The following is a 27,445-nucleotide window of genomic DNA, read 5'->3' as shown; positions in this document are numbered from 1 at the left end:
GTGAGAGATGAGAAAGATTATGAAGAAATAAGAAGAAGAGTGAGAGGAGGGAACATGGTTATTAAACCCTAGGCATATACAACACCGTTTCATATAATTTTTTTTTTTATAAACGTCAAAATTAAAATGACACCATTTTACTCAAATGAGTGAAACAACATCATTTTATATACATAATATATATATATATATATATAATCGGCCAATTCAGCAATTAAAATCAGGTTGAAATCATAACTAAATTGGCCGAAGTCGGTTTTCATATTTTTCTACTACTGGCCAATCGATTCTTTATCGGTTTCGACCTATTTCAAACTCTAGCAACAAGTGTGATCGGTTTTTGTACAACCCTAACTAAAATAAGCTCGGTTGCTGATAGCAGAAGAACCAGCCGGATTTGGCATAAATTGCGTGGGGGTGCGGGTAACTTCGACCAATACGACCATAAGCTAAAGTGTGGACTTATTCCGGCTCAAGCCCGTTTCTCTCTATTGAGCCTACACTTAAATCTGTGTAGAATATAGATTGTCTGGCCCATCTTAAAAGTATCTGATGGCCCGGTCCATATATTGACAAGGTCATATTATATATGTAGCCGTTGGCTACCCACCAGCTGGTGAGGAACTTTGGATTCTTTTTGTTAACGGTAAAGGAACTTCCCCACCCCCATACCAACTTGAATACGACCCCCAGCCTAAACCTTATCTCCCCTCATCGAATTACCCTAAATACCCTTTCTACTTCCAACTTATTTGCAAATCTTTTCTCATTGTAAATTCAGTTCTCTTTCGTTTCAATCCGTTAAAAGTAATTTCCAAAATGTTTTTTATGCATCACTATAAGTATTTTCACATTATTAAAATATTATTGATGTTTTAATTATTTTTTATAATTATAATAAATCTCACAATAAATACAGAAATTTTTTAGCTACAAATAGATTTCACAAAAGTAAATTTACAAACTGACGTATCTTCATACGGTATTCCAAATTGTAAATTTATTATTATTGTAAATAATGTGTTACATTATAAGATTCATTGTATTTAATTTCATCTCAAATTGATGCAAAATGGTGGTATTGCACGTCATATGTATGACCTTATTTTCACTATTCTAGTGGTTGTTTTTTTCCTTGCGAAAGTGAGAGACATTGATTTGTTGAATCATTGATTAGGCTCATTTCTCAAAGGGAATACTAATGCGATGGTAATTATTTAGTAATCATACATGTTTTCCATATAAAATAGGGTCATAGGTAAAACACATCTCATCATTAAATGTTCAAAGTTACCACCTTGAATGTTTGACATTAATAGTTCTTATGTTTGTATGAATTTTTTGGTTTTTGTTTTATGTATTTTGTCTTTTAATGTATCATATTAGTAAATATAATTTAATTAATAAATTCTAAAATAAAAAATAAAGAAAGTTTTAAGAAATTGATAGATGCGAGAATTCAACTCTTTATTATTGATTTCTTTTTATTGACGTGACATAATCAAATTAACAACAATAATATTGTAAGAGTGCTACTACAATTACCGAAATTTTTCTCCCGATATCTATCGAATCAATCTATAATTTTTTGTGTAATTTTTATTTTTTTATTCATTTTTTATATTCTTAAATATTTTTTTAAAAATAAAAAATTTATAATATTATTAAAAAAAATTTACTTAACCACTAAAAAAAAATCATTTTGGGACACTTTTTAGGTCCCGAATTTGAACCCAAATCATTTACGATATTGTAATTGAGAGAAAAAAAAGATTCTTAAAAATAATAAAATATAAAAATAAAGATTAGAGGAACGAGAGGGCACTAACGAAATTTCAAATCAACGAGAATGGCAAATTCGGTATTTCGTCTAAGACCTCCGTCTCTTTCGAAAACCAAAACGGTAAAAGGTCATCCACACGCCAGCACTATCACCGGCTGTCACCGGTACCTTTACCCCCCACATACAGCTGCCTCATTTTTTAAAACCTCCCGAAACTCGTTAGCTAGCCTGCCATTCCCAGTGCTCTCCCCCCACCCTGTCTCTCTTTGCTCCTCAACCTCAAGACTGCATCTCCCTTCTGGCCAAAAATCTTGTACCGTTTTCACCCTTCCCTCATTCCCTAATTTCTCTCTCTCACCCGTGTTTGATGAATCCACCGTGAGAAGAAGTTCGGCTTGACCGTAGTCATTTGTGGAGGTGTAATCAAGCCCTGAAAAGGTGTTCTGTTTTTTTTTTTTTTTTTTTTTTTTTTTCAAGCGATTGCATTTTCGTAAGCAATGTCTGTGGTCACTAAGCTTCAATTATCGGCTAAACCGGTGTCCGAACCCCGAGCCATACTCGGTCCGACGGGGAACAGAGTTAGGGTTTCCGAAGAACCACCTAAACGGAAGCCCGAGAGTGTTAAGAGGCCACAGCGGCTCAGAAAGCCGGCTTCCGAAATTCCGGAACCGGCCGTGCGGAACAATGTCTCGGTTGACAGCTCGTGCTCCTCGGATTCTTATTCGAGTGGTTCCTCGATGAAGAAAACGGTGAAGTCTAGGACGGGGAGGCGCACCGGGTTTAAGCCTGTTAAGGTTGTCCCGCATTGTGTCGACGGCGAGGCATTGTCGTCACCGAAGAATTCTGGTCCGCCGAAACGATGCGATTGGATAACACCTTACTCTGGTCAGTATGTCATGCTAAGTTTGTTAACCCCTTGTGTAAAAATTATTCTCTTTTCACGTTCAAATTTCTTATCCTATTTTCGAGGGTTATAATATCTCGGAAAACAGGAAATGACTGTTTTGGGTGAACCTAAAGAATTAAAAATCCATTTAGTACATGACTTTGTTCCGGATAAACACCTAAGAATTTCCAAGAAAAACAATGGTCATCTTTTGCGGATAGGTTTTTGTGCATTGTGTAGAAATCTAGGGTGTGGTTGGTACATCTAAAAGAAAACTAGAACAGTAGTTGGCAAAAAACAATTTTTTTCCAGAAAACAACAGTATATCCTGGGAACATGCCGTTTTTTAGTTGCTTTCTTTAAGAGGGAAGAGACAAACATGAAACAAAAGTGGGCTATTTTTAAGAACGAAATAAATTCCGAAAAAGGTTTCGTATAAAGTTATTGTTCAAACATGCTTTCCTGAAGTTTTTATGACGAATGTAATGAAAAAGAAGAAAAAAACAAATCCATTTTTGATGACCAAACAAAACGGGCCCTCAAAGTTCTTCCTAATAGGGCAGCATGAAGTTGCTTTTCAATGTCACCAATAAATTGGCTGGCGCTATTCACCTCTTAAACTGGCTATAAATTGTTACAGTCGCTTTAAATCTTCTGTAGGTCTTTGCAGTATCCTTTTTTGGCAAGATGGATGGTAGTATTTCTCTCACATGGAATAGCATTCTTTATGAAGCATTATGCTAGATCCGTGTCATGGGAATTAATTCCTTATAGGTTATATACTTCATATACCTAGAATACCATCTCGTTTTGGGGGAAGTGGTATGAAACTTTTACTAGGAAAAGAGACTAGCCAATAATAAAATAGTTACAAGCAAGGCCTGGAAAAGTCCTCCTAACCATTATGGTATTGTTATGGTTCGCTTCTGAACCTCATGGCAGGTTGGAACAGCAGTTTAGCATATTCATTGTCCATTCAAATAGTTGGAGTAAACCAATGGCTGTCTGATTTAATGGACATAACATAGTATTGGTTTAAATGTTTGGAGTAAGTCATAACACTATCAGAATTGACATGGTTGTCAATACCAAGGATGTATATGTGATAGATCAACCTCTACTTGAGTAATTTCAGCATGTTCATTCAGCAATAATCATGCTTTTTGTTTACCCATAAAAAAAAATAAAAAAAATTAATCATGTTTTTTTAAGGAGACCTAAGGTCTTTTGAGAAATAAATGATCTTTAATCTATTGTTTTAACATTACTTTTCTTTTCATTTATCTTTTTAAAGTCATTTGAAAAAGTTAAAAAAGGGCTTCATTTTAGTGTTAGATTTAATTACTCTTACATTTTGGGTTTTTAGTTATGCATCTAATTCACTGAAAAAATTAAGTTATTAAAGTTGTAATTACAGTACTTAATTTATTTATAAGCTAATTTGAAGTAATTCACATATTTGGAACTTTTTTGTGTGACAGAACCAAATTATACTTTTTTCCATGATGAGGAATGGGGTGTTCCAGTGTATGAGGATAATAAGTTGTTTGAGCTACTTGTCTTTTCACAAGCATTGGCAGAACTAACCTGGCCTGCAATTCTTAACAAGAGAGACATATTCAGGTTTTTGGCTTCTACTCTGTTCACTTAAATTTCAAACAGGGAAAACTTTGGCTGCATTATCTATACTTCATATCTGTTTCTTGATCCATTTGGCAGGAAACTTTTTGAAAATTTTAACCCATCATCCATCGCACAGTTTACAGAGAAGCAATTGATGTCCTTGAAAGTAGATGGCAGCCTGTTACTCTCTGAACCAAAGCTCCGTGCAGTTGTAGAGAATGCCAAACAAATGCTTAAGGTAATAAATTAATTTTTTTTTTCATATAAGGTAATAAATCAATCAAGCCGTTATAAAAAATTAAACATTTATTTAATTAATCAGGTAAAGGCTTAAGGATTTTTAGCTAGCATTATTAGTGCATTTGATGTCCACCTCAAATTTCTAGCTTATGGATTTTAGATTTAAGAGTAAACTTTTCCCCCAAACAATCAATCAAAATTGTTCAGTTGTTCTAGATTGAAAGCACACAAACGACCAAGTTCAACAGGAGAAAATCTTTATCTTCCCTATGCTTGGTTTTGGGTTTTTATCTTGATGCCTATTTTGGTTCAGTTCCTATAAAATTATGCTTTTAACTTAAGATGTTGGATAATTAGTATAAGGTCAAGATTGTAAAAGAAAGTGTAGGATTGATCGGGTTCTGAAGTTAGTTATTTTATATGATTTACTCTTGCAGGTTCAGCAGGAGTTTGGTTCCTTCAGTAAGTACTGCTGGAGCTTTGTGAACCATAAGCCAATAAGAAATGGGTTTCGTTATGCACGTCTAGTACCAGCCAAGACGCCAAAAGCAGAACTCATAAGCAAGGATTTGATGCAAAGAGGCTTCCGTTGTGTGGGGCCGACTATTGTATATTCATTCATGCAAGTCGCAGGAATGGTTAATGATCATCTCTTAACATGCTTCAGGTACCAGGAGTGCAATGCAAATCTCAAAAAGGATTTGAAACCCAAGATTGAGGAGACACAGGTACTAACCAAAGCTTTGGAGAATACATGCTTATCCCGGGAACAAATTGCCTAAGCCGAAGTTTATCCCTGACTAATCACACAAACCTAGTCAATTAGGAAATTTAAGTTTCAATGAGGTGAGGAAGAAACGGGTGCAAGTGTGTTGGTTTACATTTGCTTACATCTACTGATCTACATGGTCTTATAGCTTGCTTTCTTCATCAGCTTGAGTGTCCTTTAACCCAACCATATAGTATATGTTCTAGCTATAACGAGGAGTTATCCTTTGATGATGTTGTTTGACAGTGAATGCTCTCCACCTTAAACTCCTCATATGTTTTGCTCATCGTTATGCTGTTAGCATACAGTTTGTAAAAAAATTATTGTTAGGACGGATGACTTAAGCTTGCTGTTCTTCTGTTTTCATTGCACCTCCTGTAATTAGTTCCATTACTTAATTTTATATGATTGATTTTTGGGGTTTAAATTGAAAACGACTCTATAATAGATTAGGAAAAGAAAAATGGTCTGATGTTTGAGAAACGTTGTTGAAAATTATAGGTTTGTTATGAAAGCTGTGCATTGATTTGTTTAAATCATGTCAATTCATTCCCCCTCGAAAAGGGCAGCCGGTCTTAATCCCTTTATATATTGAGACTGATATTTTCAACTAGAGATGCGTCTGTCCGTGGCATTAAAAAGCCAACACTAGAGATGGATCATGGGCCCCAAGATTGATTATAAGAGTCTCAAAAGCCATCCAATGACCAATATGTGAACATATTTAAGATTGTGATGCTCAAAAAAAATGATTTTTTAACACTTTTGTCGTTTGTTTTTAAATCTTTAATGCATTAATTTAAATATAAGAGTAATGGACATCGTTAACAAACGATTGTAATAGGCCAAACAAATTGGTTTGAACTCATATTCCTTTCATCTGGTCAAGAGTAATGTTAGATATAATTATTGGCTATGAAAGTAAATTTTACTCATTTTTAAAAAAAGTGAAATTTATTATTATAATAATGATTTTTATTTATGTGAATTTTCTATTTATTAATCTTTTTTAAAAGGAATGTGCACTGCAAATATTATTAGTATTTAGTCAAAAGGAGAGACCACTCTAAAATTTTATTGCTTGTAGTCTAACTATTAGGCAGTCTTTTGGTAAGCTTGATGGAAATTTTGACTCACACTTCCTCCTTCCCTAATCCTTAATTAGGAAAAGCTAGAACATTAATAGAATCGATTTAGGGCTAGTTTGGGTACTTTTACTTATTTTTCATTATTTTTTACTACTATTCAATATTTTATTATTATTTTTTCATACCATTCACAGAATATCTGAAATTATCTCACTATTCAAACGCAACCTTATTCTATGCTTTGACAGCAAATGGACAAGATAGGCATCTATATTCCAAGTTAAGACTTTGTCGTTTAAGCATAAAGAAAACAAGAAATTGAGACATTAATACTATAGGAATGTCAAAGAAAAACAAAGATCCCATATAGGCCTTACAAAAGAAACCTGCAACTACAACTGCTAATAAACAAATTGAAAGTACACACAAAAGAAATTACACTTTTAAAATATTATTCCAAATTTCCAATCTAAATCTTCACGATGTCAATGAAATTTTTGACATAAAGTGGATGAACAATGGCTACAAAGCTCGGGAGTGAGGTGTGTACGTATGCAATAATCACAATAGAATCTATTTTCGAGCCGTTGTGTAAAGTACACTTAATAAAACGCTTATAAGATATAGTTTGATTTAGAAGATAAATTTTAAAATTTAAATTTTATAATTTAAGTGATATAGATAGTATGTTCTATATACCGATTTGAGAATAAAATAATTAATCATAATAACATATATAACTAATAACTATCTAGCCTGATTTGGTTACATACATCATTTCATCTCATCTCATATCATCTAATTTTATTTAATTATTATAAATTTTTTTAACTTTCACACAAAATATAATAAATAATTCAACTTTTTAAAATTTAAAAACAAAAATAATATTTAAAAAATAATATTTTAATAATATTTTATTCAACTTTAATTTTAATCTCATCTCATCTATATATCTAAATGAGACTAATGGCATCGTTTAGATTGAGAAACCATCTCAACTCATTTTATCTTATCATTCAAACTTTTTCAAAATTTTACACAAAATAAAATAAATAATTCAATTTTTTTAAATCTCAATTTAAATTTTTTAAATTTTAAAATAATAATATTCTAATAATATTTTATTTAACTTTTAACTTTCATTTAAAATTATCTCATCTTACTGTTCGAACAATCCTAGAAAGTATTGCATCTTATTATTACTATAAGATATGTTATACAAGTAGTTTTAATTACGTAATATGATATGATATGTTATGATATAATAAAATAATCACGTCGTTTGCTTTCCGTAGTGCTTAATGCTAGATATTGACCACGTAATCCCAGATATTTTGTATATTTTGTCTCTTGTAGTGGCTGATGGCCAAAACAATTTGAAAGGGCAAAATTGAGTTCTAAAAAAATAAAAAATAAAAGGAGTGCTTAATATATAGGAGTTTTATTATATATAAGTAAAATTATATATTAATTTACGTATTAATATTAATTTATTTATATTTAAAATTTAAAATTTAAATTAATATTATTTTTAATAAAATTTATTTTTTAATTAATCATATTAAATTGATGTGCATATTAATACGCAGTTATACTTATAATTAGATTTTTTTAATAGATAAATATTCATAAGTTTTTGTAAAAAAATATATTACAATTTAAAAAAAAATTAATGAGAACCTTATTTTTACAAAATATTTATTTAAAATTTATCTATTTAAAATTTTTACATAGGATTACTAGATACCGAAAAAGAAAAAATCTATTTATCATTTTTTTATTATTTTTTTATCATCTTATAATATAATATTAGATAATTTATTTATAAATAAAATATAATAAATAATTTTTAATTATTAAATATCATATTATAAAATAATAAAAATTAAGATAATAAATAACATTTTTTTTGAGAAATCGAGTACGCAAGCCACAAAGGTTCCTCATGACAGCTGGCCAATTCTTAGCTGTCACTTATGCTTGTCGTCACAACTTTGATGCATGCAATAATATAATTTATGACGACAATTTTTATGTATATTTTAATAATTTGTCTTGATGCTTTTTCTTTTAGCAGGACGAGAGATATTGAAAGATAAACAAAAACAAAACAAAAAATATGCATCAATGTACTGAAATTTTATTTATCTTTAATCCAAAAATAGATTATCTCCTAATTATAATTTAATAATTTTTAGCATATCACCAATAATAATGAAAATATCTTATTAAAAAAATGTTATCTATACTTATAATTTTACTTACATAATGATATATGTCGGTGCTGATGTGTCAACTACTGAAAATAATAAAATAAAAATTAAATTTAAATTAGAAAAATACCGATAAAATAAAACTACTACTCAATATGTATAATATGTACTTATAATTTTACATACATAATTCATTTTATTAAAATTTTTATTTAAAATTTTATTTTTTGTATATCAATAATTGACACATCAGCATGTATTATTATATAAGTAAAAATTATAAGTACAAATAGCATTTTTAAGAAAAAAAAAACTTATATTTTAACGTCTTTAATAATTGTAATAAATCTCACAATAAACATTATATTTAGTAATTTATATAGTCGCTTAAAAAAAACAATTGCCAGAATATATGTTTTCTAGTTGGATTGATATTAGGATAATGCAGTCCGGCTAAGAGTATTCTTAATGGATTATCCAAAGTTAAAAGACATTTTTTATGAATGTAAGACGAGTTTAGATTTTGACTATTCTATTTATATAAATCTCCACATTTAAATAGCTATTTTTTTATTATATAACAATAAAATAATATAAGATAAATTTAACTTTAGCTATTCATATCAAATCTCCACATTGGATATATATTTATTTATTATATAGTAATGAGTAATTAATAATTTAAAAAATATTTAATTTTATTAATTATTATTTTATTTTATTTTATCATATTTTAATTATTAATTATTATTTTATTTTATTTTATCACATTCTGTTATTTTATTTGAAGAAACTTATAAAAATTTATAGATATAGATAAAGAGAAGAGAGAGAGTGTTATAAAAATATAATAATAAATTTTAGAAAGGACTAATCCGTGAGAATGCTCTAACGGGTGATGTGTGGTGAATATTATAGGCTTGAAGCGCAAGTCATTAGGAAGCAATGCGCGATGAAGGTGATTTTCAAGGCCACTTCGATCTTTTTAAATGGACGTCTCTGCTAAAGCCTCATAACAAAACAAAATTGGAATTTGAGCAAAATCCCAACACGTTACCATGATGGGTCCTGTTTTTGCCGACCATCAAACTTTCACTAAGTTTGCCACGTAAGTACAAAGTTGGCCACAAATGTTAATTGACATCTAAAAGAGGAGCTTGCCTCGCAAGAAAATAAGTTATTTCATTATCTTGTCTCCCAACATGAAATACGTTCAGAGTCCAAAAGAAGAAGAAAGTCTATGGATCTCAAATATTATATTTCCCTGCTTGGAAAAGTTAGGTTCCTTCGAGTTAATAGCTTCAATCACAGATAAAGAATTCTCTTCTAATAATAAATTGGACAAATCAAAATACAAGATTATCTGTATATCGCTCGAAGTAGCCAAAGCCTCAATGTCATCCACTTTAAACAATTCAAATTCTTTCCAACACAAAACAAATAAAATGTCGCTTTTATCATTCCTTTAAATAGCCCACACCACCCAATATCATAAGAATGGAACAAAATATTGGAAATTTAGACCTCCCAAATTCATCCTCCTAGGATTTATCCTTTGCAGAAATAACAAGAAAAATAGAGAAATAATAACAACACAAGAAATTTACGTGAAAACTCCAAAATAGGAGAAAAACCACCAGACCCAGAGAAGAAAATTCACTATGTGAAAAATTGTTACAATCACACAATTTTTCTCCTCACCACACCTTCAAAGCTACCCCACTAGTAAAACTTTAACTTTACACATCTTCCCCTTTTACAAAAGGCTAATAGAGGAATTTAACTAAAGTTAAAAGTTACTAGATAAACTTTCAACTGGTGCACTTAAACTAAGAGGCTAAACCTCTTATTTATAACTCATGAGTCTTGCCTCTTTCTCACTCACTACCAATGTGGGACTCCAAAGAGCAAAACTCAACAATCTCCACCTTGCGACTTTGACTGGTCCCACAGCCAAGCTTCACCTCAATGAAGATCTTCATAACTTCCACTATCATGCTTCACCATAAAAGCATACACACTTAGAATAAACCAATTCCAAGCATTTCACTTTGGCCCATGTCGAAAACAACATTGCTGAAAATTATGGTGTAACTTCCACGTTTGGCTTTCCTGAAAGTTCATCAGCCATCGATATGAATTTCCACCATACACCCTGCATCAATGTCAAACCAATGCCTGTGTGCAAACTTGTGGACCCGCTAATATTAACACATCCTCTATCATGGCAACTTTGGAAATTAGCAGCATGCCATGAGGGTGTACATGTCTCTTTTTAAATATCAAAATCTTCCATGGAGAGAGACACAATATTAGCATCAATATCAGTATCTCCATTTACTGACTTGAAGCCACTTGCTGAACCTGCTCCAGCTCTTGGACAATTTTTCTTGACGTGCCCAGATTGTCCACACCACCAGCAGACTACTTTCTTCTTCATGGAGTTCTTCATCTTCCCATTTCCAACTACTACCATCGTTAAGTTCTCAAGAGGAACATTATTTTCACTACTTAGTCTTCTCTCTTCAGAAAAGATTTTACTGGTAACCTCTGAAAAAATTATTTTCTCCTTCCCATGTATCAAAATAGGTTTCATGTGCTCATAGGAAGGTGGAAGAGACCAGATGAGTCTCAAGACTTGATCCTCATCATCAATTTTAACTCCAATAGCTTCTAGCTCAGCGACAATGCCATTGAGAATGATTAAATGATCTGAAATAGTTGTACATTCACTCATTCGCAGTGTATGAAACTGCTCCTTCAGGTACACGCGATTTGAAACGCCCTTCGTCTGATACAACTTTTCGAGTTTTTCCCAGAGTTCCTTTGCTGTAGATATTCCATGCACATTTGCAAGAATATTTTTGGCCAGGCACAGACATATTGCACTTGCTGTTCTCAAATCCAGATCTTCCCAATTTTCATCGCTCATTTTAGATCTGCTACTTTCACCAGTCACACTAGTACCAGTGCTGACTTCATGTGTTGGTCTGCCCTTCAATGCCTTGTGTAATCCTGATTGAATCAAGACATCCTTGACTTGTACTTGCCACAAGCTAAAATTGATTCTCCCATCAAATTTCTCCACCTCAAATTTGACAAGATTTGAAGGCCTACTTCTTGACATTGCTTTGATGAATTTACTGTAGAAATGAATAGTACCTCACTAACTCAGTTCCCAGGAAAGATTGGAGGGTCACAATGGACACACTTAAAATTTCCAATCTCCTAGACAGAACCTCCTTAGACTGTGTATCCACACTACCACACCAAAGCTCCACCCCACAAAAAGAGCCTAGTGGCTCTGATACCAATTGTTGAAAATTTGAACCTCCCAAATTCACCCCCCCTAGAATCTACCCTTTGCAGGAATAACAAGAAAAATAGAGAAATAATAACAACACAATAAATTTACGTGGAAACTCCAAAATAGGAGAAAAACCACCAGACCCAGAGAAAAAAATTCACTATGTGAAAAATTGTTACAATCACACAATTTTTCTCCTCACCACACCTACAAAACTACCCTACTAGTAAAACTTTAACTTTACACCTCTTCCCCTTTTACAAAAGGCTAATAGAGGAATTTAACTAAAGTCAAAAGTTACTAGATAAACTTTCAACTGGTGCACTTAAACTAAGAGGCTAAGCCTCTTATTTATAACTCATGAGTCTTACCTCTTCCTCACTCACTACCAATATGGGACTCCAAAGAGCAAAACTCAACACAAAACACTATCAAAATTAAGCTTAATCGTACATTGCATATTTTTAAAAAAGAATTATATCTTTATGTACAATTGACTGATGCAATTTTATGATAATATACCCCTCAACATATGCCAAACAATTATCAACCACATCATTAAGCATACATTTAGAATTCTGAAATAATTTCCCATTCCTATATTTCCAAACATCCCAAGTGATAGTAATAATTTCTTTAGTACAAGAATAATAAAAGTCTCATTTAGAGCATGTGGAACTAGACCATGGTTTAAAGAGTCTATGACTATCTGTATAACCAAACTCCTTACAATGTGCCAATATTTTTAGAAAAACATTGGACACAAACCATCAGACCCTGAAGCCTTTAGAGTGTGCATCTAAAATAAAAGCATATTGTACCTCGTCAGCTAAATAGGGTTTCAAAAATCGTCATTCATTGCTATTGTACCTTTAGATTGACAGCCTCAAGCACAGTCTCCATACATGTTGGATTAGAAGTGCAAAATAAGTGTTGGAAATATGATAACACCAGAGAATCCAATGCACTACCTTCAGTCTAGCAACCAGAGTCATTTTTAAGCTAAGAAATAAAATTTCTTGACTGCCGTTAAGAAGCCTTCTGATGAAAGAACTTAGAATTTTGGTCCCCCAAGTGTAACCATAAAGCCTTAGACCTTTGTTTCCATATCAACTCCTCACGTTCTAGTAAGAGATTAATGCCATGTCTAAGAGAGTTCAAACCAGGTTTGGAAAATAGAGATTGGGGGGGGGGGGGGGGGGGGGGGGCTCTACTAAATGAGTTAATTCGTTTTGCTTAAATCGTAGCTGAGATTGCAAATTACCAAATTGACTTCCTTGCCAAAGCTTCAAATGTTGATTACATGAAGAGATAGCACTCATCAACTTTGAAATTGCATCAGCATGTTCTATTGATTGCCAAGACTTTTTAATGACGTCTTCACACCGTTTAGCCCCCACTCACATAACCTCAAACTGAAAAGGTTTAGAACCTCGTCTTTGAGATTGAACTTAGCCAATGGTATTGAGAATGAAACAACTATGGTTAGAATAAGAAGTAGTAAAATTTCTAATATGGAATCCTAGGAATAAAGACAACCAATCTGCATTAGCCAATAATCGATCCAATCTTTCTTGTATATGAGCTACCCCATCTCGCGTATTAGACCAGGTAAACAAAGATCCATCAGTGTTGCGGGCTTTAAAACCACAATAATCAATAAACTCTCTAAAAGCAATTAATTGTCCACTCACATGATTACGACCTCCTTGCTTTTCATATTGAACTAAGATTTTGTTAAAGTCTCCAAAACACAACCACAAACCTATAATAGAAGTAGAAATAAATTTCAATAATTTCCACACCTCACATCGCTTTGCAACTTCAAGATGCTCATATATTGTTGTCAATCGCCACTTTAATCCCGATAGCCCATTACTCACCCAAGCATTGAAGTGATGCTTTGAATAAGACACCATATCTAGATTAGTATCCCGACACCAAAATAGTCCTAATCCACCACTACGACCTTTCTAAATTATTGGTTAATAATTTGGTTTCCATCGCAAAAACTAAATAGGGATATTCTTTTAGAATTAAGTCCCGAAGGACTCGAACCCTAAGTGCACGAGGGTTCTAGTTGAGAACCCTCATGGTTGTTGGAGCGGCTAAACCTCAGCCTCTGTCGAAACCACCACCATATCAAATAGAAAACCATTATGGGATTTGACCCTTTTCATATATCCAAGAGTAAAAATACCAAAGAAAGAACATACATCAGCAAGTCTTTTTGAGGGAGTTAATACTAATTGACCTGTGTCGTCGCGCATTGAGGTCTTCCCTTTTTGGCGCCATTGTCACTATAGGCGAGAAATGTACGAGATCAGAGCCCTATTAGCCACGACCCTTTTTAATAATACGTCGACAAGCTACATAGAAGCATGTCATGGTTCAAAATATCATTGGTGTGTCATGTGTAGGCCTACTAGAGTTAATTAGCTAACATTATAGGATTGATGTAAGTAATTTAGAAGCAAATCATAGTATGAAAAATGTTCTCAAGCCAATATATGGAGCACACAATTCACATCACTTAAATAATAAAACTTGATTTGTAAGATTTAAATTTTAAAATCTATATTTAAAATCAAATTATATCATGTAAGAACTTTACAAATGTATAGTGTACTCTATACACCTACTTGATAATATAATTTTTCTTATACTTTTATCTCATTTTAATGTGGTAAACTAGTCCACCACTTTTGAAATGTATTTAAAGTAAGAGTTAATATAGAGAAATACTTTTTGCAGTCGGGAAATGCAGTCGGCGTGCAGTCGTGGAGAAAAAAGTGAATTAATACGGAACTTACATGAAAAAAAAAATTATTTTTATAACTTTTTTTTATTCATGTAGGTCTCCCTGAATATAAAATAATTTTTTTATAATTTTTTTTTATTCATTCCGTACAGCTGACTGCACGCCGACTGTATTTCCCGACTGTATGTAGCAAAGCCGGTTAATATAAGGATCTATAAATAAGGTCATCTTAACACAATAAAGTATATAATTTAATTCATAATGAATTTATCACTTGAATGTATGAATTTATTTATTATAATAATTATAAAAAAAAAATTATATCCATATATAAGAATTTATTTATTATAATAATTTATATATTTTTTTTTCAAGTAATTTAAACGAAATTTAAGTATTTTACATTCTAATATACCTATATGAATTTATTTATTATAATAATTATAAAAAAAAATTATATCCATATATAAGAATTTATTTATTATAATAATTTATATTTTTTTTTTCAAGTAATTTAAACGAAATTTAAGTATTTTACATTCTAATATACCGTCCACTCGGATAAGAACTGGGGTTACTTCCAGAAGAAGATTTGATGGGTGTTCAATTCAAAGAAAATAAAGTAGGGTGGATGGCGGGACAAACTGTTACTAGAACATGGACCACGACCAACCAAAACATGCCACGTTTCTATTCCCCCAAGGCTAATCCTCTTTTCACATTTAAAAGTCTTACAAAGGAAGTTTCCTAGCAAGCGGCTGTTCGGGGGATACACAAGTTGCCGAAGGCGTGATGAGCTCCATCCAACGATGACGCGCCACGTGATCACGTATTGGTACCCAAATGGTGATGATAAAACTGGTGGTCATGGTTAACTATTCAAAGAAGAATTCTATTATATTAAGATGAAACTTCTATTATAATACGAGAAAAATAATTTATAAACACGTTTAATAATTCATCAAATATATCAGCTATATATATTTTTAGATAAATTTTTTATAAAAATAAATTTATAAATTATAATGACTTGATATTATATGTTAGATTATAAAATTATTTTTTTATAAAATAGATCTAAAATATCATATAAAATTATATTAATTTTAAATTTTACTTTCATGTAATCTATTTGTGATTGTAATATTTTTTATAAGTATAATACTACTCATCATCTTTATTATTTCATTATTTTATGATGTGACATTTGATTATTAGAAATAATTTATTATATTTTATTTATAAATTTATCATTTAATACCATATTATAAAATAACAAAAAATAAAATAATGAATAGATTTTTTATTTTTATTTAATAATAATTTTTATTTTTTTATTTTAAGAGGGATTATTAAACTTAATGTATATTACAAATTTATAATTTTCTGTTTGCAAGAGACAACCCAACCATGGTTTTCTAGCCTTGGACCTTAACCACACTCACTAGTCACTGCTATATATATACCCCAGGCCAAGACAGCCTTCCCCGAGCCCGAGGGGCGTATAGAAAGGGGCTCGGGAGTTGACTCTACTACTACTAGCAGTCACTGATCGACTTACGCCCATCAAAGTCGTCTTGCAGGTTCGATCTCGGATCTTTATCTTATCTATCGACGAGTTTCCCTTTTTCTTTAATCCGTGTTTTTTTCCTTTTTCGGCAAAAATCCGTTTGTTTGATGAGAAAAGGTGGAAAGAAAGAAAAGGAAAGTACGATGGAGCTTTTAATTACGATTTTATTTTGTTAATTATGATTGATTGTTTATTGATTGCGATAAAACTCCATCATCTTCTGTGTTTTCATTGATTTCTTCATTAGAACTGCGATTCGTTGTTCGGATCCGTTGTTTTCCTTCTTTCTTTCTTTCTTCTTCTTCTTCTTCTTCTTCTTCTTATTCTTCTTTTTTCCTGGGTATGTCATAGTTGATTTTCACTTTATTTAAATGAATTTATAATTTTCTACATATTGTGGCAGAGGAGGGTTGTATTTTTTTCCTGTTTGCAAATTCAGTGGGTTAGAATTTTTCCGTTGATCAATCCGTTAATTCATCATTGAGAAAAGTTAACAACATCTCAAATGAACAGCAGATATAAAGCCCAAAGAGGCTTTGTTTTTTGTTATCTAACAATCATGTTAGAGTACCAGGTCATGTACTTTGGTTCCTGATTATTATCTGAATGTAAACGTGTTGGGTTAATTCATTACTCATTCAGTTGTTGATTTTTATTTTATAGCCTATGTTCTTGACCTTTATGAGATTTCTTGAATACCCAAAAAAAAAAAAAAAAAAAAAAAAAGCCTTTTCGGGCTTTATGTCTACTGTTTATTTGAGATGTTATCAACTTTTCTCAATGACTTATCTTTGCCTATTGCTTACAAATGTAAATCTTCACTGCATATTGCTATTTTTGGCCTATTCAGGTCGGGTGCTGTTATTCAGTAGCTAAAAACTACTAAAAACTAGTGAGGTCGATGAAAAATCAATACTCGATGTTTTATTTCAAATTCTATTCTGAAAAAATTAACTGGTATTGTCGTTTGATGTTTTGCTACTTTCTCTCTGTTTCATTCAATATTGACCCCAAATGGAAAATTTTCACGGATTCCACATCTTTTCTGTAGTGAATCTTGAGGTTTACTTGCCCACTGAAACTAACAATTGTTTTCCCAGCTTCACAATATTTCGCTTCCTTCTTTTGCTTTTAGTAATTGGTAACTTGGTTCTTTGTATCTGACTACCTCATCTAATTAGTTTTCTCTTTGCCAGCTTGAGGAAAATTTTGCAATCTACTCAGAGACAGATTTTGGTCCCCATTTTGTTTTAAATATGTTTCCTCCAGCAGCTACCGCACTTGGAGAGTTACCATTCGATTGTACCCACAAGGAGCTCGTTTATTCTATTCTGAAAATGACTAGATCCCATCTCCCACAGAATGTGATAGAAGCGAATCCTTTCCTTTTGGAACCTTCAAATCTGCCTGGTGAGTTTTATGTTCTTTTAGATTATGATATCTCCCAATGATGTGTAAATTGTTGGTACCTTAAAAGAAACCTCTTCCTGTTCACGAGATGACCCATTGTTGAATGCCTATTTGAGCTCTCTCATATTAATATAATAAATTTTAGTTGGTCTGAGGTAGCAGCAGGCATAAACTCTTTATAAATGCTTGTATTGCAACGTGTATGTTTTGAAGTGGCAAAAGCTTTTGAAAATACATGACTGAAACAGTATCTTGAGCTTTTGAAGATAGATTTTACAGACCGACCTTGACGTTTAATTTATGAAAGTGTATGTAAGACATGACTTTCTGTTTCTTTTTTTATAAATGTTTATTTATCAGTCTGCTACTTAGTGGAATGTCAAGCTGTGTATTGGTACACATTTACTTTTTGGACAAGAATTTCTGGATATATTAGTTAATATAGTGTTTACTTCTATTGTAAGAAGTTGAGTAATCCTCTCCTATGCATATGTGCTCAATTTAGTGTCAATCTCTATTTAGTGTCAATCTCTATGTCCAAGAAATTAATTTCTAGTTTGTATGGCCCCCATTTCAAACAGTCTTTTAGATGATAGACTGCCACTTAAATCGAGCATGCTACTTTTTTTTTATAATTAATAAGAAATCAAGCATGCTACTTTTTCTTGAAGATACTGTTTGTCGCATGCTGTTAGATTTCTTTTGGGAATTTCCATATCATCTTTGTGTATAAACAATAACATGAAAGAAGCTTACGAAGTTAGTTGGTAATTGGGTATATATGCAGAAGTATGGTACTTCATACCCTCTGAGGAGAACAAAGGTACTAACGACTTTGGGTTTTGGAAGGCCAAAGGGGTGGCCTGTAAAATATACTCGGACGCCATGATCACTGGTTGGAGAACTACATTTGAATTCTTTGAAGACCACGCTCCTGAGCATAAAACCAATTGGATGATTCAAGAATACAGGATAGTTCAGGGAGAACCTTATGAAGGCAGCAAGGCCCAGGTATTCTATGGAACTCATTAGTACTATTAATGTATGTCTTTTTGTACAATTATGAACCAAACCTGTCATTCAACTGCCAGTTGGTTGGATGATGTGCAGGAAGTGGGCTCCCTTTGTAGATTCTTTGGTCGCTGCGAGCAAAGCCAAAACTGTAAAAGGCAGCAGAAACCAGCTGGCACTGATATTGCCAGTGAAAACCGCATTCACCCAACTAAATCAGTTGTTGCTGACAATTTTACTGGAAAAGGTTCCACAAGCAAGCCACAGGTATGGTTTTCTCAGTTTTATAACTCGTAGAAAACATTGATATTTATATATTTATTTGACACTAGTAGATGAGCAGCTTATTTTGCATTATATTTAATTGTTATTATTCCTTTTATTAATCTTTTGTCATTTGGCTTATATATATATAAGAGAAATGCTTGGTCTATACAGAAGTCTTACACTAGGAAATTTACAAATTGACGTGGCTTAATGTGATCCCTTAAATTTTAAAATTTTTTATATTATGAAGTAGATCTGACATCACATTAAGGCCTCGTTTGGATGTTGAGATGAGATGAGATGGAAAATCTGTAAACAATATTAAAATAGTGTGAATTTTGTGAAATGGTTTGAGTTAAGATGTTTTATGACGTTTTGGGAAATGAGAAAAAAAATTGAATAAAAAAAAAATATAGTTATAATATTATTTTTTAATGTTATTTTTGTTTTGAGATTTGAAAAAGTTGAATTGGTTTTTATCTTTTGTTTGAAAGTTTGGGAAAGTTGTAATGATTAGATGAAAAAGATGAAAATTTAAAAATTTGAAATTAAAAAGTGTTTGTGTTTGAGTGGTTTTTGGATAATGAGATGAGATGGGTTGAGGAGACCCTATCAACATCCAAATGGGGCCAAATCCATGTCAGTTTGTAAACTTTCTTTTGTAAAATTTTTGTATAGACCTAGCCATTCTCTATAAGAAAAATGGCTTCTATATTGGCGCCTGGCCTCGTTTGGTTACATAGATGAGATGAGATTTTTTTTCAAAATTGAATAAAATATTGTTATAATATAACTTTTTAATATTAGTTTTGTTTTGGAATTTGAAAAGGTTGAATTAGTTATTATATTTTGTGTGAAAATTTGTAAAAGTTGTAATGATTATATGAGATGAGATGATATGAGATAGTTTGGGTTTGGGTTTAGGTAACCAAACCAGCCATAATAGTTTTGCATTTATGAGATTTCTCAATACCAGAATGGCTAACCAATTAAGCAATGAAATTGTTGGTTAGGGACGTTTGCTTATAGTAAATTGGGAGATTATGAGTTTCATTCCTTGGAATCAGACATATCAATCCTTGTTTGTTTACCCAAAACATCTCATCTCATCTCATCATTACAACTTTTTCAAATTCCAAAACAAAATTACTTTTTCAAATCCCAAAACAAAGCTAACATTAAAAAATTATATTATAACAATATTTTCTTCAACTTTTAAAAATACATCTATGTAACCAAGCTGAATTTATGTTGGGCCTTCTACAGCCTAAAATTTATATCATGTAAAATATTCTTGATTGCTAGGTGTCAATCAAGAATATTTTATCCGTGGTTATTACTGGAATTTGATTAGAGTCTATCCCTTCTTTTGTTTCTGATTGTCGGGGTTGGCATTTTCTTTCTGGGTTGGAGGTTCTCTCTGTATGATGAAAGCATAATTATGTCTTGCAGGTAAGTGCGGATGACGACACGAGCAGATTGAACTTGGCAGATATATTTCCAGATCATTGGCCAGATTACCCCTCTCGAGATGATGGCTTGGGGCTATGGGATCTTGATAATCCTGCATTGTCTTCAAGTTCAGAAAATTCTGGTTGCACAAGCATGTCATCAGATGCATACTTTGATTCGGATGCTTTTTTGAAAATACTAGAGCCCGTAAAGAATCAGGAGGATGTAGATTGCAAGTGGAGTGTATCTGCATCAGTCAAAGCGGATGAGGGGTTCATATCTTTACCCACTTCAGGTCTGTAAACATTTTAGGCTGCATTTAGATGTTGAGCTGAATTGAGCTCCTCTTTATGAATAGTAGTAAGTTGAGTAGGTGGAGTGAGTTATGTGAGATCCATCTAAAATGAGTTTAAATGTGATGTTAAGATAAGTTTAGTACTATTTATGAAAAATTGAAAAAAGTTATGGGTCCCATGTGTAAATGAGGTTTTGAGTTGAAAAAAGATTAGTAATTTGAGAGTTGGGTGTGGGGATGTTAGACTCAGCTTAAAATTAAATTGAACTGAGTTGATCTCAGCTGAGCCTTGCAACTAAACGGAGCCTTAAACAGTTCACTGTTTCACATTATTTGTTCTCTTCTTTATTATAATTATTAGTGTAAGTTTTTTTTAGAAAAAAAAGGTAATATGAGGATTGTTAGTCCCATCAGTTGCTTTTACACATGCTCAGTAGGCGAGTGTGATCTATTGCAGTGCAAACTATCTATTACTAAGTGCTGAATTTCTTGTCTTCTATTATCATACCAATCTGGTCTGTTGACACCCATGCTCACATCTGTGCATTTATGAAGTTTTCCTTTATTGCTGTACACAGAGTTCTACTCACATTCGATGCTGTTGTGATCTCTACAATTTAGGTGCACATGTACGCAAGTCAATTTAATTTATGTGTACCCTGCAGGATCTCTTGTTAGGAGTGGAAGAAAAACCTTGGCACCTGAAGAAAACATCAAAACGGATTGGTCTATTCCCAAATCAGCTGCACGTGGTCGTGACCTAGATAGCAACAATTTAAAGCATGCCAGCAGAAATCTGAGGACAAACTTCAGAAATGAAGGTCCATCATCAAGATCTCACAATGTGTCCCAATCATCCAATAGCCGGACAGCAGCACCAAGTGGAGAAAAAGCAGATGCAGCTAGTAAGAAAAAGTTTAAGAAGTATCTGTGTTATCTGTGCTTCTTTATGTAATTTTAGAGCCTCCTTACAGGTAAACACAGATAGCATTTGTGTATAATAACCCCAATGTAGTAGCAAGTAATGCATTTGTACGCAGTAGGCTCCAAGATCAGGAACACCATGGACCATGAGTGAGTTTGGTGATAAAATAAAGGTATAAACACGCATATAGGTTGAAATTGATACTGAGGCAGAGGAATAAGAGACCCTCATTTAAGGAAAGCCAAAGGTAGGAAGCTGATTATACTCATCATCTCCAATATTCAAGGGCAATGGAGGCTTTTTCTGCTGTTTTCTTCTTGTGAGCTAGCTGTTATTTCTTCTGAACTCATTGCATTTAAATGTAAAGGGTATATGTTTTATTTTGTTTTTTTTTCTCTTTTTGTGTGTACTTTTTTATTAGTGGCAAGGAATTAATTCTTCTGTCCTTGAATATTGTTTATTACTATAAAGTAGGGAAAAAATTGTACATCGTTTCTTGTTTTCTCCTTCAGAATTGGCCAAGTTATAGGGAAAACATGACCTGTAAAATTGACTCATGAAAACATCAGGGAGAGATTTGTGCCCATTGTTTCCACTGAAACAGTGAGGGATTGTCTCACCTCTTGGGTTTCCTTCCTCATTTTGTAGATTACCATCCTTTTTATTATTATCCTCTTTAGGATTCTGTGATGGGGTATTAAAGAATAATAGTAAAAGGGATAATGAGAAGATAATGGTAAAAGCGAAGATGAGTAGCATTACTCATTGCAGATAAATTTGTACGGTTGAGTTGCATTTATTTTTTCTCTCGAGTTTTTACTTATTAAAAATATGAATTTCTTAATAATTGGTGCCATTTGCTAGACTTGGATTTTTATATTTTAATCATAACATAGCATGGCATGTAATTAAATCTATTCATGAAAGTATTATTTTTAATTAACATAACATCTCATGACTGGATAAAAATACCATATATCGTACCTAATAAATACTCTCACATAAATATGTTAGATCGATTGGGATCTATTGAAATCAGCCAAAATCAGAATTTATTTGTTTGAGTTATTCTATTTTTAAGTCAGGGCGTAGCACACCTCTACATTTTTTTTAACTGCTTAGTCATGGTCGTCGAGTCGTGTATTGAGAACTGGATAATATCAATTCACAACCACCTGACAAATTGATATTCTATATACACATGATATTGAGCAAAATATATGAACATGTCTGTGTATATATATATATATACACACACACACAGGATACAACCTCAGGGCCCAAGTCAATTTATAATTTTAAGCTTAACTCAATTTTATAAGAAAAATGATTTGTACAAGTTTTAAATAGATAAGTCTTGTGTAAGTCTATGTATCAAATATATATATATATATATATATATATATATATATATATATATAGTGGATTCCATGTTGAAAAATTGTAAAAAAAAAAAAAAGTCTTTATTAATGGAATTCACTTTTATAATTTTAAGCTCAACTCAATTTTATAAGAGAAATGATTTGTAAAAGTTTTAAATAGATAAATCAAGTCTTTTTATTAAAAAAAAGTGGATTTCATTTTAAAATTTGTGAAAAAAAAAATTTTATTAATGGAATTCACTTTTTTATAAAGGGCTTACACGAAATTTGTATATTTAAAATTTGTACTTAGCATTACTCAATTTATAATCAACCAGAAAGTTTGGTCCATCCCAAACAATTAAAAAAATTATCTTTCTTAATTTCACTTAGCATAAAGTAAGGAATGCTTTTATCATTTTACTTAATTTTCTAATCACGTTGGGAAACAATAAATAAAATAAAATACCATATATTTGATAATAAAAAGGGGAAAAAAAAAAAAAAAAAACAAGATTAACCTCAGATTCCCATCTCTCACTCAGCCATTCTCTCTAATTTTTGCAGATTCTGTTGCCGCTCCTCAAACTCCAATCCTTCGCTTAATCGTCCCTGCTCCTTGGGCCGCCACCTTTGAGCATTCAAGAGGAAGAAAAGAGAGTGTGTCCGTGGGTGTAATAAATGGAGAAGGAAGCACAGATAGCAGCCCAAGACTCGAGGAGGTGCTTTCGGAGGAGCTTCCAACTCTCTTTTGCTCTTTCTTCCCCACACCCCATAAACATTGATCGTTTCTGTTGTAGTTTTAAGCTTTCTGAGAGTTTCTTTGTTCTCTTATGCTTGTTGGTAAAATTGGGTAATATGGTTTTTAGCTTATTTTGAGTTTATTCATGTTTGGTTTCATGGATGATTTCAACTCATTTCATTTCATTTTCTTTCATCTCAACATTCATTTAAACATAAACTTTTTTTAATTTCTAATTTTCAACTTTTTAACCTTTTCATTTAATTATTATCTAATCATTATAACTTTTTAAAATAAAACACAAAAAACTATTCAATTTTCCAAATCTTAAAATAAAAATTATATAAAAAAATTATATTATAACAATATTTTAACTTTATAATATTTTTATTCAACTTTCTCTCTCTCATTTTCTAAAATTCTATAAAATATTTTACCTCAAACTATTTCATTACTATTCACAAGCTATTTCATTACTATTTATATATTTCTTATCTTATCTTATCTCATCTGTGTAACTGGACGATGAGCATAGAAGGGGATGGTTTATGCATGAGTTGCACTTCCTAGTTTCATCTAGAATCGATCCTAATTTCTTAGTTGCTCTTCCTCGGGTGGCTATTCATCTTTTCTTTTCCAATCCACTCTCTCTATGGCTTAAGCATGATGATTTTCAAAGTTGCATGAGTTTTGCAATGTGATTAGAGGTGGCATAAATTTCTTCCCTAGCCTCCCCTATCTCTCCGTTACCACTCCATTCTCTTCCTGCCCACCACCCCCCGCCTGCGGTTGGGCTGTCCTGCCAATCCTCCCCCCTTCCTCTGTGGACCCAAGCGAGATGGTTCAAACTTCAAATTATAGATTCGAATTGGGCCGTAAGAACTTTGATCCTAAAGTTCAAACCAAACTCATGCTTTAAAATTGTGGCCCAACTTCTCTAGAAGTCCTCATTGGCTTGGGCCAAACTTACCCCAAGTTGCATCCTTTGTAAGAAGCATCTTTTCCCTCCATAATTTGGAATCCACCAAACCTCTAACCATCCTTCACAAAGTTATATATAGTCAATTTATTTCTTACAGTTGCATTATCCTCTCTTCACAAACAAGAGCGAAAAAGAGACTTCTAGAATTTATGTTTGTGTAGTTTTATGAGTTGTTGTCCATTAAAAACATACTTTTTATCCCGTGTTCAATAATGGTAGGATCATTCATCGGTAGTGGCAATGGATGAGTCATATAAATGACATTTAACATGAAAATTGACGGAATTTGGGGACGTAAGGTTTTTTATTTTTAACATTCTAGGAGAATCCTTTTCATTTCTACACCCATCCCTTCTAGACTTAAAGGTTATATTTGGATGTCTAGATCATCTCAATCCATCTCAACTAATCATTGATGGGACCCATTACTTTTTTAACTTCTACCCATCTCAACATACTTTATACATTCAAATACATATCTTAACAGGATCCACAAAATATTACTATTTATATGGCTGTCTCTTGTGTGCGATGGTTGGGCATGAATGGAGCTTGCTCAGTAGAAAGGAGAGGCATCCTCCACTTAATGTTGATACTCTAGAAATTTAGCTAATTGATGGCATCCTAAGGAGTAGGAAAGGGCACTTACGTGCGAAATTAATCGAAGTAACACGATGGATTGATCAGTATCTTGGTTTGCCACTGTAGTGTACCATGATGAAAAAGCCCTTTCTATTTTTTTAGTAAAGCCTAAACGTCCTTCTTCCCCAGAAAGCTCAGATGCGAAGAAGGGACCGTGGCCCTAGTTCGGGTTCGGTGCGATAGGATGAATAAACCCAATGAAACGAAGGAAGAGTTTTGTTATGTACAAACAAAATTGCATGCTAATCTGTATACTAATACTAATTTCTTTATATTTTAAATTAGCACTATTTTTAATAAAATTTATTTCTTGACCAATCATATTAGATTAGTGCACATATTAATACGTAATTATACTTGTAACTAGATTTTTCCTTATTGTAAATAAATATGTTCTACATCCCCTGTTTTCTGCTTATATAATAATATACTCAATAAGAGTGGAGCCTAAGCTTTTACTCGCTTGTGAATCTGTCATTATAATTTTTCCACTTTATTGGCTTGTATGGCATATCTCTTTAATTGTTGTGACAAGTACCATGAGTCTCGATTGTAGGCTGTCTGATAACTTTGCTTGTTACTTTTAGTGGTTAACAGTTTCCCCGATCTAATCTCCTTTCCTACATTATCCATTCAAGCAAACACATTTGTTTCTAAACAAGCATACACCTTTTATGAGGATACTAAAAATAAGATAAATGATATTTACAGTCATAAAATGCGTAAGCGCTGTGCCACACACTCTTTTTAAAAAAATAAATAAATATGATACCTACATAAAAAAAAATTAATTTTTTAATAATTAACCTTACTCTTTTTCAAAAAGAATGTGCAACACTTGCACAATCCATGACTATATCTAGTATTATTCCAAAAAGAATATTCACACAAGTTTAGAAACTTTCTTGGCTTAGTTTTATGTAAGACAAACCCTAAGGGCATGTTTGAGGGTAGAGATGAAAATTTTGAGTTTAAAATGAAAACTTAATATTATTTTTTAAGTGTTATTATTATTTTGAGATTTAAAAAAATTAAATTATTTATTATATTTTATGTGAAAATTTAAAAAAATTGTAATGATGAGATGAGAATTCTCATTTACTAAACCTGTCTTAAGAGTTTTAAACTTCCAGTTAATCATTAAATCTTTTTTTTTTTTTGGTATTTAATTTTTTGGAAAGATACTTAGGTGGTGTTCTATATTGTTTGGAGTCTTTCGTTGTAATATGCTGTATGAATTATTTGTATTCTGCTTTTCCGGGCAAGGAGTGGGGAATTGAGGCCAGCATTGTCCCTCGGTTCCAGAACAAAGACAACTCGGCAAAGAAAAAGATAAGAAATGGGCCCATGATGATTAGAAAAAAAGGCCCACTGGGCCAAATTCTGCTACCCCATGTTAGCTGACTCTGTTTACACTGTTTAAATAACTAAAAAAGAAAAAAAACTTTCATAATAACCTCCATAAAAAGATTAAAATAAAAAATACATTTTTGAGTTATCCGTTTTTTATACTTTTCCCCTTCAATTATAAAAAATAATATATTATATATTTATATTATCAAAAAGTTGCAATTTTTTACAATATGTTAAATTAGATTACCCATATAAAAATTATATGTACAGTTAGGACTATACAGAAAATCGAAAAACCGGTCGGAATCGATCAGACCGGCCACCGGAGTAGGGAACCGGCAGAGAATCGGTCGGCTGGTTGTAGGATTTAAACCAAACCTACGTCGGCCGGCTCGGTTCGCAATTCAACCCAAGGAAAACAGTTGAACCGGCCGACATCAACTTATATATATATATATTTTTAAATATACTAATATAAAACGATGTCGTTTCACTCATTTAAGTGAAAATGATGTCGTTTTTAGGACGCAGCCGGTCAAAAATATATATGTAACGGCACCATTTATGCCAAATGGTACCGTTTTGGATTAGGGTAACTATATCCCTCTCTTCGTCGTTTTTAATGTGCATTTGGCTTTCCCAACAGCTTCTACACTCCCCAGCGGCGGCCACCCTAGCCTCTCCCTCTCTGAGTCTTTGTCATTCCTCAGCCACTACATTCTAAAGGTTATATTGGTAAGCCTCAACCTCATCCCTCGCTTT

The 27,445-nt window shown here is 32.3% G+C and overlaps 2 protein-coding genes across 3 annotated transcripts; both read left to right on the top strand.

The window, feature by feature from the left end:
- Nucleotides 1-1,987: 1,987 nt before the first annotated feature.
- LOC122295370 (DNA-3-methyladenine glycosylase) lies at nucleotides 1,988-5,735 on the top strand. The gene is made up of 4 exons (XM_043104375.1): nucleotides 1,988-2,668; nucleotides 4,151-4,292; nucleotides 4,389-4,530; nucleotides 4,970-5,735. The coding sequence occupies exons 1-4, from the start codon at nucleotides 2,281-2,283 to the stop codon at nucleotides 5,312-5,314; spliced, it is 1,017 nt and encodes a 338-aa protein (XP_042960309.1). The 5' UTR covers nucleotides 1,988-2,280; the 3' UTR covers nucleotides 5,315-5,735.
- A 10,370-nt stretch (nucleotides 5,736-16,105) lies between these two features.
- LOC122297117 lies at nucleotides 16,106-21,986 on the top strand. Of its 2 annotated transcripts, XM_043107021.1 has the most exons (6): nucleotides 16,106-16,256; nucleotides 17,440-17,653; nucleotides 18,441-18,664; nucleotides 18,764-18,931; nucleotides 20,384-20,678; nucleotides 21,344-21,986. In XM_043107021.1, exons 2-6 carry the CDS (start codon nucleotides 17,500-17,502, stop codon nucleotides 21,631-21,633), a joined length of 1,131 nt encoding a protein of 376 aa, XP_042962955.1. In that variant the 5' UTR covers nucleotides 16,106-16,256; nucleotides 17,440-17,499; the 3' UTR covers nucleotides 21,634-21,986. The 2 variants fall into 2 exon arrangements, with proteins under 2 accessions (XP_042962955.1, XP_042962956.1); XM_043107022.1 differs by lacking the exon at nucleotides 16,106-16,256 and having other exon boundaries at nucleotides 17,425-17,653.
- The last annotated feature ends 5,459 nt before the right edge of the window (nucleotides 21,987-27,445 follow it).

Source organism: Carya illinoinensis, chromosome 15 (assembly GCF_018687715.1).
Source record: "Carya illinoinensis cultivar Pawnee chromosome 15, C.illinoinensisPawnee_v1, whole genome shotgun sequence".
NCBI classification, from domain to species: Eukaryota; Viridiplantae; Streptophyta; class Magnoliopsida; order Fagales; family Juglandaceae; genus Carya; species Carya illinoinensis.
The sequence above is the reverse complement of the archived record's forward strand: the minus strand, read 5'-3'. Positions and strand labels throughout refer to the sequence as shown.